This window comes from Centrocercus urophasianus, unplaced genomic scaffold (genome assembly GCF_019232065.1).
Source record: "Centrocercus urophasianus isolate 14NV4802_14NV808 unplaced genomic scaffold, USGS_Curo_1.0 seq_23, whole genome shotgun sequence".
Lineage (NCBI taxonomy): Eukaryota > Metazoa > Chordata > Aves > Galliformes > Phasianidae > Centrocercus > Centrocercus urophasianus.
The window spans coordinates 8,886,961-8,901,179 of NW_024884789.1; the positions used below are offsets into that span (position 1 = coordinate 8,886,961).

General features: G+C 40.5%; 1 protein-coding gene across 1 annotated transcript in view; it reads right to left on the reverse strand.

Moving 5' to 3' along the window:
* The window catches only part of PDE8A (phosphodiesterase 8A), a 108,732-nt gene that overhangs the window by 19,400 nt on the left and 75,113 nt on the right, over positions 1-14,219 (reverse strand). Inside the window, exons 3-11 of the mRNA XM_042824440.1 lie at positions 12,643-12,833; positions 11,906-11,962; positions 9,652-9,709; positions 8,438-8,526; positions 8,131-8,209; positions 6,889-7,026; positions 1,747-1,835; positions 789-840; positions 646-688 (exon numbers count right to left, since the gene is read on the reverse strand). Coding sequence (XP_042680374.1) covers positions 646-688; positions 789-840; positions 1,747-1,835; positions 6,889-7,026; positions 8,131-8,209; positions 8,438-8,526; positions 9,652-9,709; positions 11,906-11,962; positions 12,643-12,833 — 796 coding nt within the window. The remainder of the gene's footprint in view (positions 1-645; positions 689-788; positions 841-1,746; positions 1,836-6,888; positions 7,027-8,130; positions 8,210-8,437; positions 8,527-9,651; positions 9,710-11,905; positions 11,963-12,642; positions 12,834-14,219) is intronic.

Consider the following 14,219-nt stretch of genomic DNA (forward strand, 5'->3'; position numbering starts at 1 on the left):
GTTGTGAATACAATTTGTGCAGCACACCTGAATTCACTCAAGTAACAACTGCACATAGAACTGGTATCTGAAAGTACACTACATGCTATCAAAGCACTCGTTGTATCCCAGACCCCTTAGCGGCTCCGACAGGTACAGCCTGTGCTATAGCACTGCAGTTAACAGGGACCTTTGGCACGGATGCCAGAGATGCAGTGCTGACACGTGGGATAAGGATGAGCAGTAGTGGTGGTGATCCCCATTTCCAACCACAAATACTCCCCCATACAGTTAAAAGCAATGCAAGCACACGTGACACAAGCTATGGATCAGTCACAGCAACGTGCCATCTAGATGGCATCCTCAATTTCTCTGATTTTGGTACAGGGATCCACTACATACAACTGAAACATGTCATCAGTGCAGTGACACCACAACACTGCATCTCCAAGGGTGGTTGCTTTGTACCCCTTCTAAGAGAAGCAGGGAGAGAGCTTGTATTTATTTTGCTGCCTTCAGAGCTGGATTCCCAGTTAATTCCTAGCTAAATAGTACTGTTCAGCCTGTCCTGTACAGATCTGATCTTCTGCCAGCTCACTATAAACTGCCTTCTTTCTTTCCCCAGGTATACACTCCACTTAGTAAGACAGAAGAGATGTGTCATACCTGTCTGAGATTCAGCCTGAACACGTTCACATGTCTTCTCCACCTACAAATCAGTATGAGAAATCCAGTTAGTCAGAACTTTTCCATTGTTTTGCAGTATTTTGTGCTCAAGCCAAAGTAAGCATATCATCATTTTTACTTACCTTATTGTTGTCATTGCACAGTCTACTAATTGACACATAGTGTCTAATCTTTCTGTAGGCAAAAAACAGTGCGTTAATTCCCATCCAAACCTCAGGCTCTAATTCAGTGCTGACACACAAAATGGGTAATAGCAACAAATGAACATAAGGCAAATCCTGTTCCGACAGGAAGGCTCAGTGGGGAATGAAAAAAAAATAATAGCAGTTCTGCTGCACGTGATTGGAACACAAAATAAAAACACCTTTTTCAAAGAACGTCCCTTCATCTTTCTCTTTGCCTCCCATGGATTCTTCTGGCCTATGGTAGGATGTGTCAGGTATAATATAACTAAAAAATATTCATATTGCAAGGCTAGCATATTAAGCTGAAAATACATTTTCACTCCATTGATGTAGAGAGCATGAATTACTACCGAGGGATGAAATCAACCTGAAACACTTTTTTTTTTTAGGAAGCAGCTGAATGAAGAAGCTGCATTCAACCCCTCCCTCATGGCGACACGCCTTTCTGAACAAGTATCTCAGCCAAGTGCTTTTAATTAACATTCAGATCTCCTTGGAGGGCTTTGAAATTACTACAGCCAAGAGCAGGTGAGCACAGAAGGACAGTGCAGCTGAGCAGCAGAACAGAGCACAGGTGGGTTCTGTTGCTCCCAGCACCCGACACAGACAGATAGGATGGAGCACACGTGCTTCCTTATTAGAAGAATGAGGCACAAGTGTGCACACCTGGACTTCTGGCTCCTTGCTGGTAACAATTAGGAGAGTTTCACTTTCCTTGTACACAGCATATAAACTTGATTTTACCCTGGGAATTAATGCAGAGGTCTGAGGCTCCCTCCTTTGCCTATGTTTATTTTATGCTCAGAAATAAGACAATCCCGTGCCTGCTGAGATGACTGAACTCTAAGTGAGCCCACATTCACACCCAGCTCATAGCTCCAGCTGTCACACTTACCCCCCCTGTCCAACAACAGGTAATATCTTCACATTTTGTTGTATGCTATCTCCATTTTTCTTTTTCGCAGAGTACATTCCTTGCCATTCCTGAAAAAGGAATTCAAGTGGAAGGAAGTTGAAGATGCAGTCAGCAGACCAAATACAGCGTTCTACATATTCTCCTTCAATTGGCAACTTAGAGGGGTCCAATGAAACAGGACAAGAAGATATAGCTTCATACCTTTCTTCAATGAAAACTCTTGTACAACACAAACCTAAGGGATCATTCTTAAGGGTCACAAAGGCAAAGAATACATCAGAGGAATCTTTGACAGTAAAAAAGCAATGTGATGACAATGTTGGTTCAGATGCTACCTCTCTGAGGGAACGTGGGCCCACACACACATGGCAGTCCTCCTCCTGATGGTACCAGGAGCTGCTGGAGCCCCAACACGTGCCCTGCAGGAGGGCAGCTCACAGCAGAGCTGCTGCAGAGGCCACAGAAGCACCTGCATGTTCAGTGGTGGGGAGGCCCTGCGCCCACTGCACAGCACGTGGTGGGACATCACATATCAGTAGCTAGAAGTGCCTTGGGATCCTGGTGCATTTACTTTCCGTGCTGCCTATTCGGCCTCAAAGCCTTTCAGAGATTTATCCTGTTTTTTTTTGAGCAAAAGAGCTTAGAACATCTCCTGGATTCTGCCTTCCACCTGCTGACCTGCCCTCTAAAAGCACACCAGTCTCAGGATAACACTGAAGCAGACAATTTTTATCAGATTGTTGCTGCCAGTATCACTGTATTTTATTTTATTTTTTTAATAAAGCTTACAAATGGAACAAAAAGAGAAGGCAGAAAGGAAATTTTCAATTTGCAGAGAGAAGTCATTTTTATCCTCTAGATATGAGACGTTTCTTTCCAGTGCGGAGTGTAAATTATTGCAAGGCCTCATCCTCTCTCTCAAATGAGACTCAGCAAATGACCCTCACTCCTTGTCTCAGACATGCTTATGAGTGTAATATTGTTCAGTCATTTCTGTTACTGAGTGGTAACAGAGCCAGCAGGCTCCCCAACGGCCCAAGGTCCCTCCACTAGCACTGCCTTCAGGAACATGGCAGCAGGCAAAGTTTACAGCCTTGCCTACATGTTTCCATCTCTACAGTAATTGTTACTGGTTGTTTTTTTGGTCTTTTTTCTTTTTTCCTTAAAAAAGCATCAGATTTTAATCTGGACAGCTAATATCTACCAAATGATTAATTATTAATGCAATCCGTCTCACTTATTAACAATGCAAACTACCCGTGCCAGCTGCTGTCCATCAGCTTAGCTCAACAGACCTTTGCTCACATCCTACAAATGCACATGAAATGCCTTCCCGAGGCACCCAGCACCTATTGCTTTATGTTGGACTGACAGACCTCACAGCAGAGCAGGCCAGAACGCAGGCACAGACAGAGGAGTTTAGCATTTTTGCTAATGGAACCAACAAACACAGAGCTGCAGGGCAACGGCTGCACAGCAGAGAATACCAACAGCTCTTCCAAAAATCTGCCAGAGGAAAGCTCTGTGAATAACAAATTAGGAAGCAGACATAACATCTCTGCATGAGCTGCATGAGGAATACAAATGAAGATAAGCCAACATCACAAAATTCAATGATGCCATAATTAGAAGTATGCATATCAATATTTTCTTGACAACCAGGATGAGGCAGAGATGAGCAATCAATTCCTAACCCAGGTAATAAAGATGGAATATGCACGAAAAGGGAAAGGCAGAAGGTACAGATTGGATAATTATCACATTGCAAGCGTGTGCTTTTCAGGACAGGTTTGGTTATTCACTGATGTGCTCCTTCTCATCAACAGAAAGATTTTTCAACTTGTGAACGTCTACAGCCTGTGACACTGTGGTGGGAAATGAGAGAGGAAAAAGGCCAGCAGAATTCTGAAAAAATAAAAGGTCCAAGCCAAGATCCTGCTGCTCTGTTAAGTTCTCACAGGGATGTTGCTTAAACGTATCTCAGAACAGCATATGGTCTTGCAGAGCCTATTGGCAGTCCAGCAGAGAAGAGCTGCTTCCCAAGGCGTGCTGTCTGTCTGCCCATCATTATGGCTGTGTTACAGCAGCACAAACACCGCCATCGGTCACTTCTGTACCACCCACCAGGATGACTTCAAATGCAGAGTAAGAGCCACGCAGAGGACAAAGATAATGGCTTTACCCCTAATAGAGTGTGCTAGGAATCAGTGCTGCAATTTGAGACTTCATTCAGAATGCTCTGGCATGCATCTATCCTCTGAAACATTCATTCGAGCATTACAAGGAATCATTCAGCCTGCCCTGTAAATCTGGTGCTTCTCACACTAGACAGCTCCTTGTAGAAACAGAGCAAAAATAAGCACAACGTGCAACAGAACCAATCACACAGAGCTGCCCTGCCCATCACAGCACAGCCTGGTGCAAGGACAGCCCACACCCACCAACAGGGCTGAGAGAATCACACGCCTGGTCTGACGTATCGACAGCCCTTATCTCGCTTCAGGGCAAGTGAAACTAATGTAAACAGATTTGTGTCAACGTGCAGAGCTCAGGGAATGCAAGCAATGCCATCAGAAGTAGAATTATACATTTCACCTTAATAAATGCAATCCGAATCTCAAAGCACTGAAAAAGCACAAGTTGTTTTGTAACTCAGGTCTGGACAGGCCTGACATCCCAGTAAGGTTAGCTTCTTGCAGATGACAGGCAGCTGCAGTAACAAGAAATGAGAGCAGCATCCTGACCCAGCCATCGCTATGCGCCACGCAGTTCACCATCTCTGAGGGTGATGCCTAGCAGCTCTTGTTTGGATATATGGGACTTGTTCACAGCGTGAGGTCTGTTGGTGCAAAAAGGGAAATGCTGCGATAGTTCATCTTCTGAGGTTCCATTTAAAGACAAGACGCAATTTTTCCACAGCTCAGTTCTTCTAACCATCGCCAAATCTTACTTTCTATTGTTTTTGTTAGAGTACCGTGTTTATTCCAAGCAGAAGAACTCAACCTTTTAAAAGGAGAGTATCACAGAACACAGCTGGCTTTTTTGGCATGCTATAGCCTACAGTAACCAATATATAGTTTATTGTAATGGGAAGCAGATTTTTAAGTTAGGATATAAAGTAATTGCGAGCCTCAGAGCAACAGACCAAATCAGAGTGACCCAGACAGAAATCAGGCACCTCTGAAAGTGCTGTAACAACTCATTTCAATCTAAAGCACCTTCAGAGGGATGGAGTATTTCAAAGGTTGCACCACACAGTCAAATTCTACTTGCAAATACTTCCTGTAATAACTTCATTTGTAATTCATTTTTCTAGAAATACATAAAAGTGGGGCTACAGGGATTGCATACTATAAAACGTTGCAAAGGGAAGTACAAAAACCTTGCAAACAGGACATATCCACTTGAAACAGTTTAAGCTGTTCCAGACAGACAGGTTTGAATAAGCAGTATTTCATTAGTCACCACGGTTGGAAAGTCCTAGAGCCAGGAATGAAATATGTTGCAAAGAAAGAGATGGATTAGGGTTAGATTTTTATCATTCATGGGGTGAAACACGTTTCCATTACTAAAGACATTTTTATCAGCACACTAAATTATTAAAACTTTGATCACTTCACATCTCGAGAATTGATGCTGTGGTTTTGAAGCCTGACACGTCTAACTTATCCGAATTATGACTTCATAAATACTCCCCTCTAACATCAGTTTTGTATTACACACATTTACTGAAACAGTTTGGGTCAGGCAACAGAGGTACAAAGCACTATGATCCCTAGCAAAGTCTGTTGCTTGGATTTCTTTGAGAAGACCAACACACACAGAAATGAGTGACACGTTCTTGTTGAAATGCACATGCAATCCGTATCCAGAGTGAAGGTTTCTTAAGGAACGCTTGTGTTAGCACCTTGATTTACACAGCAGGACTCACTGCAACTTTGCATCGATGCTTTTGCATCACTGCCTCCTTACTCAGAGCGCCATGCTCCATTTTGCCATCTCCCCTCACAGTGCCAGTAACACAGTGCTCCCAGCTGGCAGCCAGCACGACCCCGTGAGCTACCCGTACTCAGGTTGGAGCACAGACAACGACATGTCTACAAACACCAACTCCCAAATCCCCTTCTGTTACCTCTGTGATTTTCCTCCTCTCGGGTACGATGACACACGCAGTGACACCAGAAGCACTTACAGCTCATTGCCAAAACACAGATGAAAGCTCCATGATGGTCCTCACACTGCAGCCACAACAGTCCCAAAGGAACGTTGTGGAGATACCTGCCAAGAAGCCATGCCTCTGCCTAGAGACCCCGCTTGGATTTCTCATGTACTTTCTGGGTGTGACAAACATTTCTAGTAGGAGTCAGCTCCCATGCTATTAGAGGATAAACGATATTGGCAGCCAGCAGCTGACACTGCCTATCATTCTCAAGTGATTGTAAAAACATCAGAAAAGACATCTTCACTTTCTGAAGTTGCAGATCAACTTCCACATTTCAAATTTAAATACTTCCACATTATTCTTTTCTCATTCACACCCTTCTGGATAACATGCTTTCATTCTAGTTTTCTTTTCTACACTTTTTGCTATATACAGCATATGTTATAAACAACCCTGGAACCACAGAATGGCTTGGGTTGGAATGGACCTCAAAGATCATCAATTCCAAACCCCAGTGCCAAAGGCAGGGCTGCCAGCCCTTAGATCAAGTACTAGATCAGATTGTCCAGGGCCCCATCCAACCTGGTCTTGAGCTCTTCTGGGGATGGGACATCCATAGTCTGTCTGGGCAGCCTGTTCCAGCACCTCACCACCCTCTGTGAAAAACTTCTCCCTTACATCCAATTTAGATCCTTCCTCCTTTTCTTTAAAAGCATTCCCCCTTGTACTATCAAATAAAGTCAGCAAGTCAATAATTTTCATAAAATGTGCAGCTCTTCCAAACAATTGGAGAGGAAGAAGCTGTTAAAAATGAGCAGTTTTTACCTCCTTATCTTGTTAAAGTAATAAAGGTGCAAGTGCTCTATGGCTGTGAAGCTGCACATATATCACGTGCCATCTCTGGACAACAATAAAGTTCACAAACAGAAAACGAGAAGCAGTACAATGGCATTACTTACCTTTCCTATCTTTATGCAGGAATTAATAGTATCTAGGAAATCAGCTTTTTTTTCATTTATAGGCACTTCTGTTAGTTCCTTTCCTATTAATTCACCTATTTGATAGCCCATCACTGTTTCAAATGCAGGATTGACGTACTGTGGAATAAAAACAAACAAAAACATTCAACAGTACTAAGAGCACATCAGATCACTTTTTATCCATTTGCTAAATCTAGCAAATGGAACCTTTCCCCCAGCCTGGAATAAATCTCTGTATGCACTGCTCCTGAAAAAGGTATCAATGTTTTTTTTTTCCCATAATAACAGAACGTGAACGCCTCACACTTTGCAGTGTTTCCATGTGACAGATATGGAAAGGGCACATCTGGATGCTCCCTGCTCATAACATTGCTCCCCTGGCCTATAAAGGAAGAAAGCCCTGCCTGCTGGAGCTGCAGGACTCCCTCCTCTTGGTTCCCCTGTGTTCTGGGTCTGTCCACAGAACAACAAAATTCAGCCTGAAAAAGTGTATTTCCAAGCTGCTCCAGGACAGGCTCTGTTCTTTTTGGGGAAGGGATGTAGAAACCACATTCTTCAATGAAATTGCCATTGTCAAGATCTGGGTCGAGAGGGTACAATTTATATGCACATTATAACTCCCAGAGGCTTATACTCAACCTCTTTACTGATAATAAAATCACTCCTCGCAGCCTTCACAGTCATGCATGGAACTAACTCCCTTATAAAGATGATGTTTTTCAGGAATGCAAACCTAAGCACAGTTTCTCTTCCACTTTTAAACACATTCTTGATGATTACATTCAAAAATCCTCATTCGACAAGAACTATCAGGTTTATTTAAAAAAAAAAAAGTGTTGCACTTTTATTTAAATAGAGCACCAATTTGGTTTAATTTCTAAAGGATACAATTAATATCCAGTATTTGTAGACGAAAAAAAAAATGTGTACAAGCCAACAGCTGTTTTCTTTTGTGATATAAAAAAATTACGAAGAAGAAAACCAAAACAGTAAGTTCTCATTTTTTTCAGAAACAACAGTCTCCCTCAAAATTGCCTTATGTAAGATACCTCAAATGGAGAAAATTCTACTCTACAGTGAATCTCACTTCAGCCTTATCAGAACCATTAAGTTAGGTTAGACTCTTGTATCACAAAGCAAAAAAGTAAATGTAATCATGAATGAAATAAAACACAGCCTGCAGAGCAATTTTCTGTTCTTATAAAAATAACTGGAACAAACCTGTATTACATGGTCTTCACTTGTGATCTCAATGGCTTCTTGACTTTTCTCTAATGCTGTGAATAATGAATTGCAAGCCCTGGAGACGAAAAATGACATCTGATTAGCTTTGATCCACATAATTCTTACTGCACATGCTAATAAGCTATTGTAATTCCATACTGAACAAAGTTGTACTTTAAGGATTAACGTATTTTCTTTAGCTATCTGACATTCTATAATTTACTGCAGTACAGGAAAATGGATGCTTTTTTAAGGCTATGGCTGAAATGGCAAATTTTGTTGATGACGTTTTTGCTAAAATTACCTTAGTTTGAATTGTGCCCGCACCTCTCCAAATTCCAGCTGAATTAACTCATTGTAACAGGCCATGATATTGGAATTTTCTACATATCTCTGCAAATAAAACATTAGAAATAATTAGTACATGTTTCTGTACTCAAGGGTATGAACTCAGCTTTCTTTTGCCCAATGGAGAACAAAAAAGGCTCAGATATGCATAAAATAAACATGCTGCAATGTAAGCAATTTGATAAGGTTATTTTTTTGGAACTAGAAAAATTCTAGGCCCTGACAGCAATGACCTGAGTATCTTCTCTGATGTTTTTTTGCAACTTCTCATTTTAATCAGGTACGAGCCTCAATGTTACATCTTTGCTCATGATAAACCACCATAGATGTTGATAGCTGTGGGGGATGGGATTATCAAAGATAAGCCACCACATCCAGACTGCTAAACAGAGCTTTCTGTGCTTTGCCATTAGTCCAATCTCCAAGGCTCTGATCTATAAATAATTCAGAACCTGTGTCAGATTACTGATGCGCCCACTGGAATGAGTCTGTGCATATGAGTGCAGTTATTTTCAGGCTTTAGCATTTCCTGTATTAGGACCCTGCTATAAATAAGAAAATGGATTGCAGTGCAATGGCAAAAAATCTCGTCAGCATGCAACCAATATACTCTGAATTACAATGGTAAAATTGTGCACATTTTTGTTCCATTGTCAGCTAAATGCTATCAGGAATCCACTCAACTGACAGGCTAATAAGCACCTTTCCTGCTTAATTGCAATAGTTGCCAAGGAACAGATTCAACGTGATACTTTTCAGGTCTTTCTAAACAAAAGATAATAGCATTTGACAGTGTCTGAAACCTGTTTACAGATGTGAATTGGCATTTGATAGAAAAGATCTCCCACAGCATGCTCTGCTGTTCATTGAAGCCACTCTTTGGCTCTGCTACAGTAATTAGTCAATTTTGCCAATGTCAACCTATAAATCAGAGCATCGTACACTTGTTGTGAAATAAACTTATATTGAAGAAATGTCTCAATACCACTTCTAGTATTCCTGAGACCACCCACCTACTTAGTCAGCACTATTCTAGCTCTACTGTAGTTCTGAATGAGGAGCTATGTAAGAATGAGCAGCACAAACAAGACTTACAGGTGGGATTACTGACACAGCCAGTGACAGTTTTGGAATGGCACAGCTAACTAGTAGATTATAAAACAAACATACCCTTGTGAAGCCAGCAGAGATCAGGGGCAATATCGATGACTCTTCACGATCAGCATGCCTTTAAAAGAAGGATAAAGGCAGATATTGGTTTTGTAATCAATTGAAGCCCAATTTCACAAGCCACTGACCTACCAGTACCTGTACACCAGATGTCACATGATGGGATAATATGCCTAGATCCTAACAGGATCTATGAATAAAACTTTTTTTTGTCTACGACAAACTCATATCTTTGGAACAGATAAGCCAATATGTTTCCCTATTTGTAAGTAATGAGCTTCCTGCATCGCAAACAAGTAATGCTTCAAACAATTTAATTAACTAGACTGTAGCATGGATGCTTTTTTGGTACCAGGTCCTTGTTATTTATGCTGTCCCTATCCAAAGATGCACCTGAAAGTCTACATGAGCATCGTTTTAAGAAATGTTTTGTTATCTGCATATACCAAACCTTAGCGGACAACTTAGGGTGGCTGAATGATGATGGATTTTCCAGTGTTGACAACCCAGCACCTACTAGCAGGTCACTTCAGAATGACATACTCCTAAAATGAGATATCTGAATCACTCTGAAAATCTTGGCTGTATCAACTGTTAAGAGACACTCCAACATATGTGATGTATGAATAGAATCTGGAAGAAAGGTCATTATGTTAGATTTCTGTAAACAAGCAGATGGAAGCTGGTCACGTCTAGCAGATGGCACAATAGCTTTTCTTTATGTCTGAAATTTCTGATCCGATGGCATCTCTTGTTTTTGTTTTCCATGCACTTGTTTCTTAAGCACAAAGAGAATGATGCCCATCAAGAGTAAGCAGGGAGACAAGGGCAGAAAATATCTCCGTTCCTCATGCCAGCTATCTCAAAATGCTGCCTCTCAAAAGTACAAAGAAAGAGATCAGGAATACTGCAGGAAAGAACAACCTCAACAAACTAAACTGCAGGAAACTGAAGGATTGCAATCCTCAGAGAGAAGCCCTTCCATATGCTATTGGCTAAATGTCAGGCTTTTTCACAAATACGCTTCTTGCAAGAAAGGAAATGTGTGAAAGTTATCACTCTGTGAAATCCTGAATAGAGACTACAGAAGGCATGTGTTAGCACACAGGAATTTGAAACAACCAACTAGCTGAGAGACAGACTTACTTTTGAAGTTTCCCTAACAGGGGTAATAGACATCTGAAAAGTTTGAGAACTCAAGCTTGTCACTGCAGGGAGCCATTACCTTGTCCCAGCACACAATATGAACATTTTGAAAAGACAAAATCAATTGCAGGGTTTTTTTCCCTTTTTGAGTAACTTCCTAATTGTGAGTCAGCAAGCCCAGCTTCCAATTTCTCCTAGCTTTTAGAAAGGACTTGCTGGCCCACAGAACCACAGGGGTCTTTCATATACATAAAGAAGCTCTTGAGTTAGTTCACTGTTTCTCCCCTGCTCCTTTTCTTCTCCTTTCTTTGGTATTACTTTGATAAGAGATGATTCTGATTGTAGAAGCAACGGTTCCTATAGTCATAAGACTTCCCAACATAAAAATAATAAAGACTATATTCACAATGGAATCCTCTGAAATGTTTAATGAGGATCTGTTGTTTGGTAGTGATTGTGGTGGAAAGCAGGATTGTTAACGGAAAATTTAAACACCTCAGAATTGGCTTCCAGAATAAATGTTTTCTGAGAAATGGCCAGTTTCAAATTGTATTCAGAGAAAATTAGCTCAAACCCATTTCCAGTTAAATACATTGCATTTTTGTTACTTCTACGTTACTTTATGATATATAAGTAGTGTGTTCAAGAGGGAGGAGGAGGAAAAAACATGCACTTCTATACTGAGATGTCTTAACAGTCCGTGTTATTTTCAGAATTTCCATGCTCAGATGCTGTTTCTCACTGCTCAAACTGTTGTATAGTTTTTCCATAACTCTACAGATCTCCTCTTTGTGATGTGATTACTCAGATTGAAAGACAGATCCAGAGTTCAGTGTGTTATATTTATTAATATCCAAACACAACCTATGAGGCAATTCCACAGTTCTGCACGTGGGGTTGCAGAGGTTGAGTCAAGCCTCTTCAGTAAAAAGTGGAAATCATAAATCCTGTGGCTAGCAATGGTGACAACTCTACATGATAAAATCACATAAAGTGATAAACTTTACAAGAATTTCTAATTCAAGCTTTTTTGTCACTGCAGGATTTACATTTGCAGTGTTAAGATTCACACTTTGTGGGTGAAATTTGTAAGTAAAGATGTATTTACCTTCGTACTACACCAATAATGACTGTATTTTCTGAGGGTTTCGTTGTTCTGATAGACCTTTAAATAAAAAGAAAGAACATTTAACATCTTTTAAAGTTTGCATGTCAGAAACTGTGACCGTACAGAATCTTCATACGCACTTTTTTTTAACATGTCTCGACTGCATGCTTTGATTTAACAATAGCAAAAAAGTTAGATCTGAAGCCTGCAGGATTACTGAGAAAAGAGAATAAATGCAGCAATGCCTGAAACTCCATGTCAAAAAAAGGACATACAGAATGTACGTCAACTGAAACCTCAAATGCTGTCGAGGGGAACAGCAAAAAGTCAACCTTCTGAAATAGCTTGAATGCGTTAGTAGAAAAGGGCTAGTTTCAAGAATTTGGCCTCACACATTTAAGGAGCATTTCACTTTATAGGGGATGGAAGGTAAAAATGAGCAGTGCTTCTATCTCGCAAACGTGGAGCCAGATATTTGAAAAAACATTCCACTATGGCAACAAATTTGCACTCTGTAGCTCCACGCCAGGTCAAGCTTCAGCTGTCCTAGCAAACAACCAAAAATGCCAAAGCACTGAGATAATATTGATGAAAATGGACTTTTGTCAAAAAAAAAAAAAGAAAGCCAAACAGTAACATTCAATAGATTTTATAGATGGTTCATAAAAAAAGCAAGAAATCTTTCCTGACGAGTTATCTACATAGCTATTCATTAATTACCCTGAAACGGTGTTTACCTGCACAATGCTTCTGCATCAAAGTATCTGGAATGTCTGTGGTCTATAATGATAATTTCATGGTGTTTATCAAGAAAACATTCCAGCGCAGACTCCGGCGTCCGGGCAATATTACATCGAAATCCAGCTTTCTCACAGGCCCAGCAGAACCCGTTGCTCTGGTTATCTTCTTTGGCAAACACTAGAAGTACCTGGTTCAAATACAGAGAATCATTACTAACAAATCATATAAATACATTAGAATCCATGACTTCTACCCACTTTTAACAAGGTTAGCCACCATGAAGTCACACAAGATGGAAGTATTTGTGTATATGAAGACCCCTGTGACTCCTGTGCCAAGCTTGCCATGAGATTTGTATCACAGAAGGGAACTACCATGCTGGAAGTCCAGAACTGGAAGTTAGGAGAGCTATGATTTGCTCTGTCATAACTTGCTGAACAACTGCCAGTAGCATTCCTCTCTCTGAGTCTTTTTAAAATCAACACAATTCCCAGAAGTTCAACATTCCTTATGAAACATGTTTTAAATTCTACGGTGGAATAGTCTATGAAAGACAAACATGAAGTCTACTAAGGAAGACTTCCACTGATGTGATTGTGCTTTGCTTCGGGGCAATATTTCATAGAGAATAGTTCATTTTGCAGAGAGAATACGCAGACTGATAGAGTATACATCTATGTTAATGCTGCTTCTGTGGACGACTCAGTAGATGCAGTCTTCTGGGAAGGATGGATAAACCAGACCAACATTTTGGCCCACTGTCTCAGGACACCAATCTTTCAGTAATTTAATCAAACTACACTTAAATATATGCTTTGGTTAGACAACAATGTGCAGCATGTGTAACTCATACCACATCCCACTGCCGTTTATCTTCTGGGTGACTTTAGGAATTCTGTGCTGGTTACACTTTGGACCAGGTTGATGGAATGTTTACCAGTAAATCTTAACATTTCCCTGCAGTGCATATTTTTTAAGAATGAAGGACTTAGTACTCATTTAGTTCAGATTCCTTTTATAGTAACCTTTGCAAACCTGCTTGAAAAACATGTCATACTTTGGCTATATTTAGTGGAGTTAATTTATAACACTCTTAAGAGTGGAATAATGGTTTTCAGCATTAGCACAAAGCAATCAGGAGATCTTATTTGTATGATCACCTTCGGCAAAAATGTAATGTTGTCTGACCTTTCTTTCCCTCCTATCTGCCAACTCTCACAAGGATTAACTGGTAGAATGTTAGATTGGCCTATGACTGGACAGAAGTCATACAACCATTAATAACCATAAAGGGGGGCAGAAACATTCAAGGAATGTTTCTGATTTATACCTGGAGAAAAACTGGATTAGGTTGTCCTAATATTTGATGTTAGATGATAAGACTGTCTGTTCTGACAATAGCTCAGGAGGACATTGAACTGTTCCTGAAGACAGACATTTTCAAATCAGCAGTCCAGATAAGTTTCACCCAAGAGTTTTGTAATTAATCACCGAGGAATATCTTGGATTATTAATACTTCAGTATGCCACAAGACACGGGAGAATTTTCAAAGGATGTTCAAGGAAGTCAGGT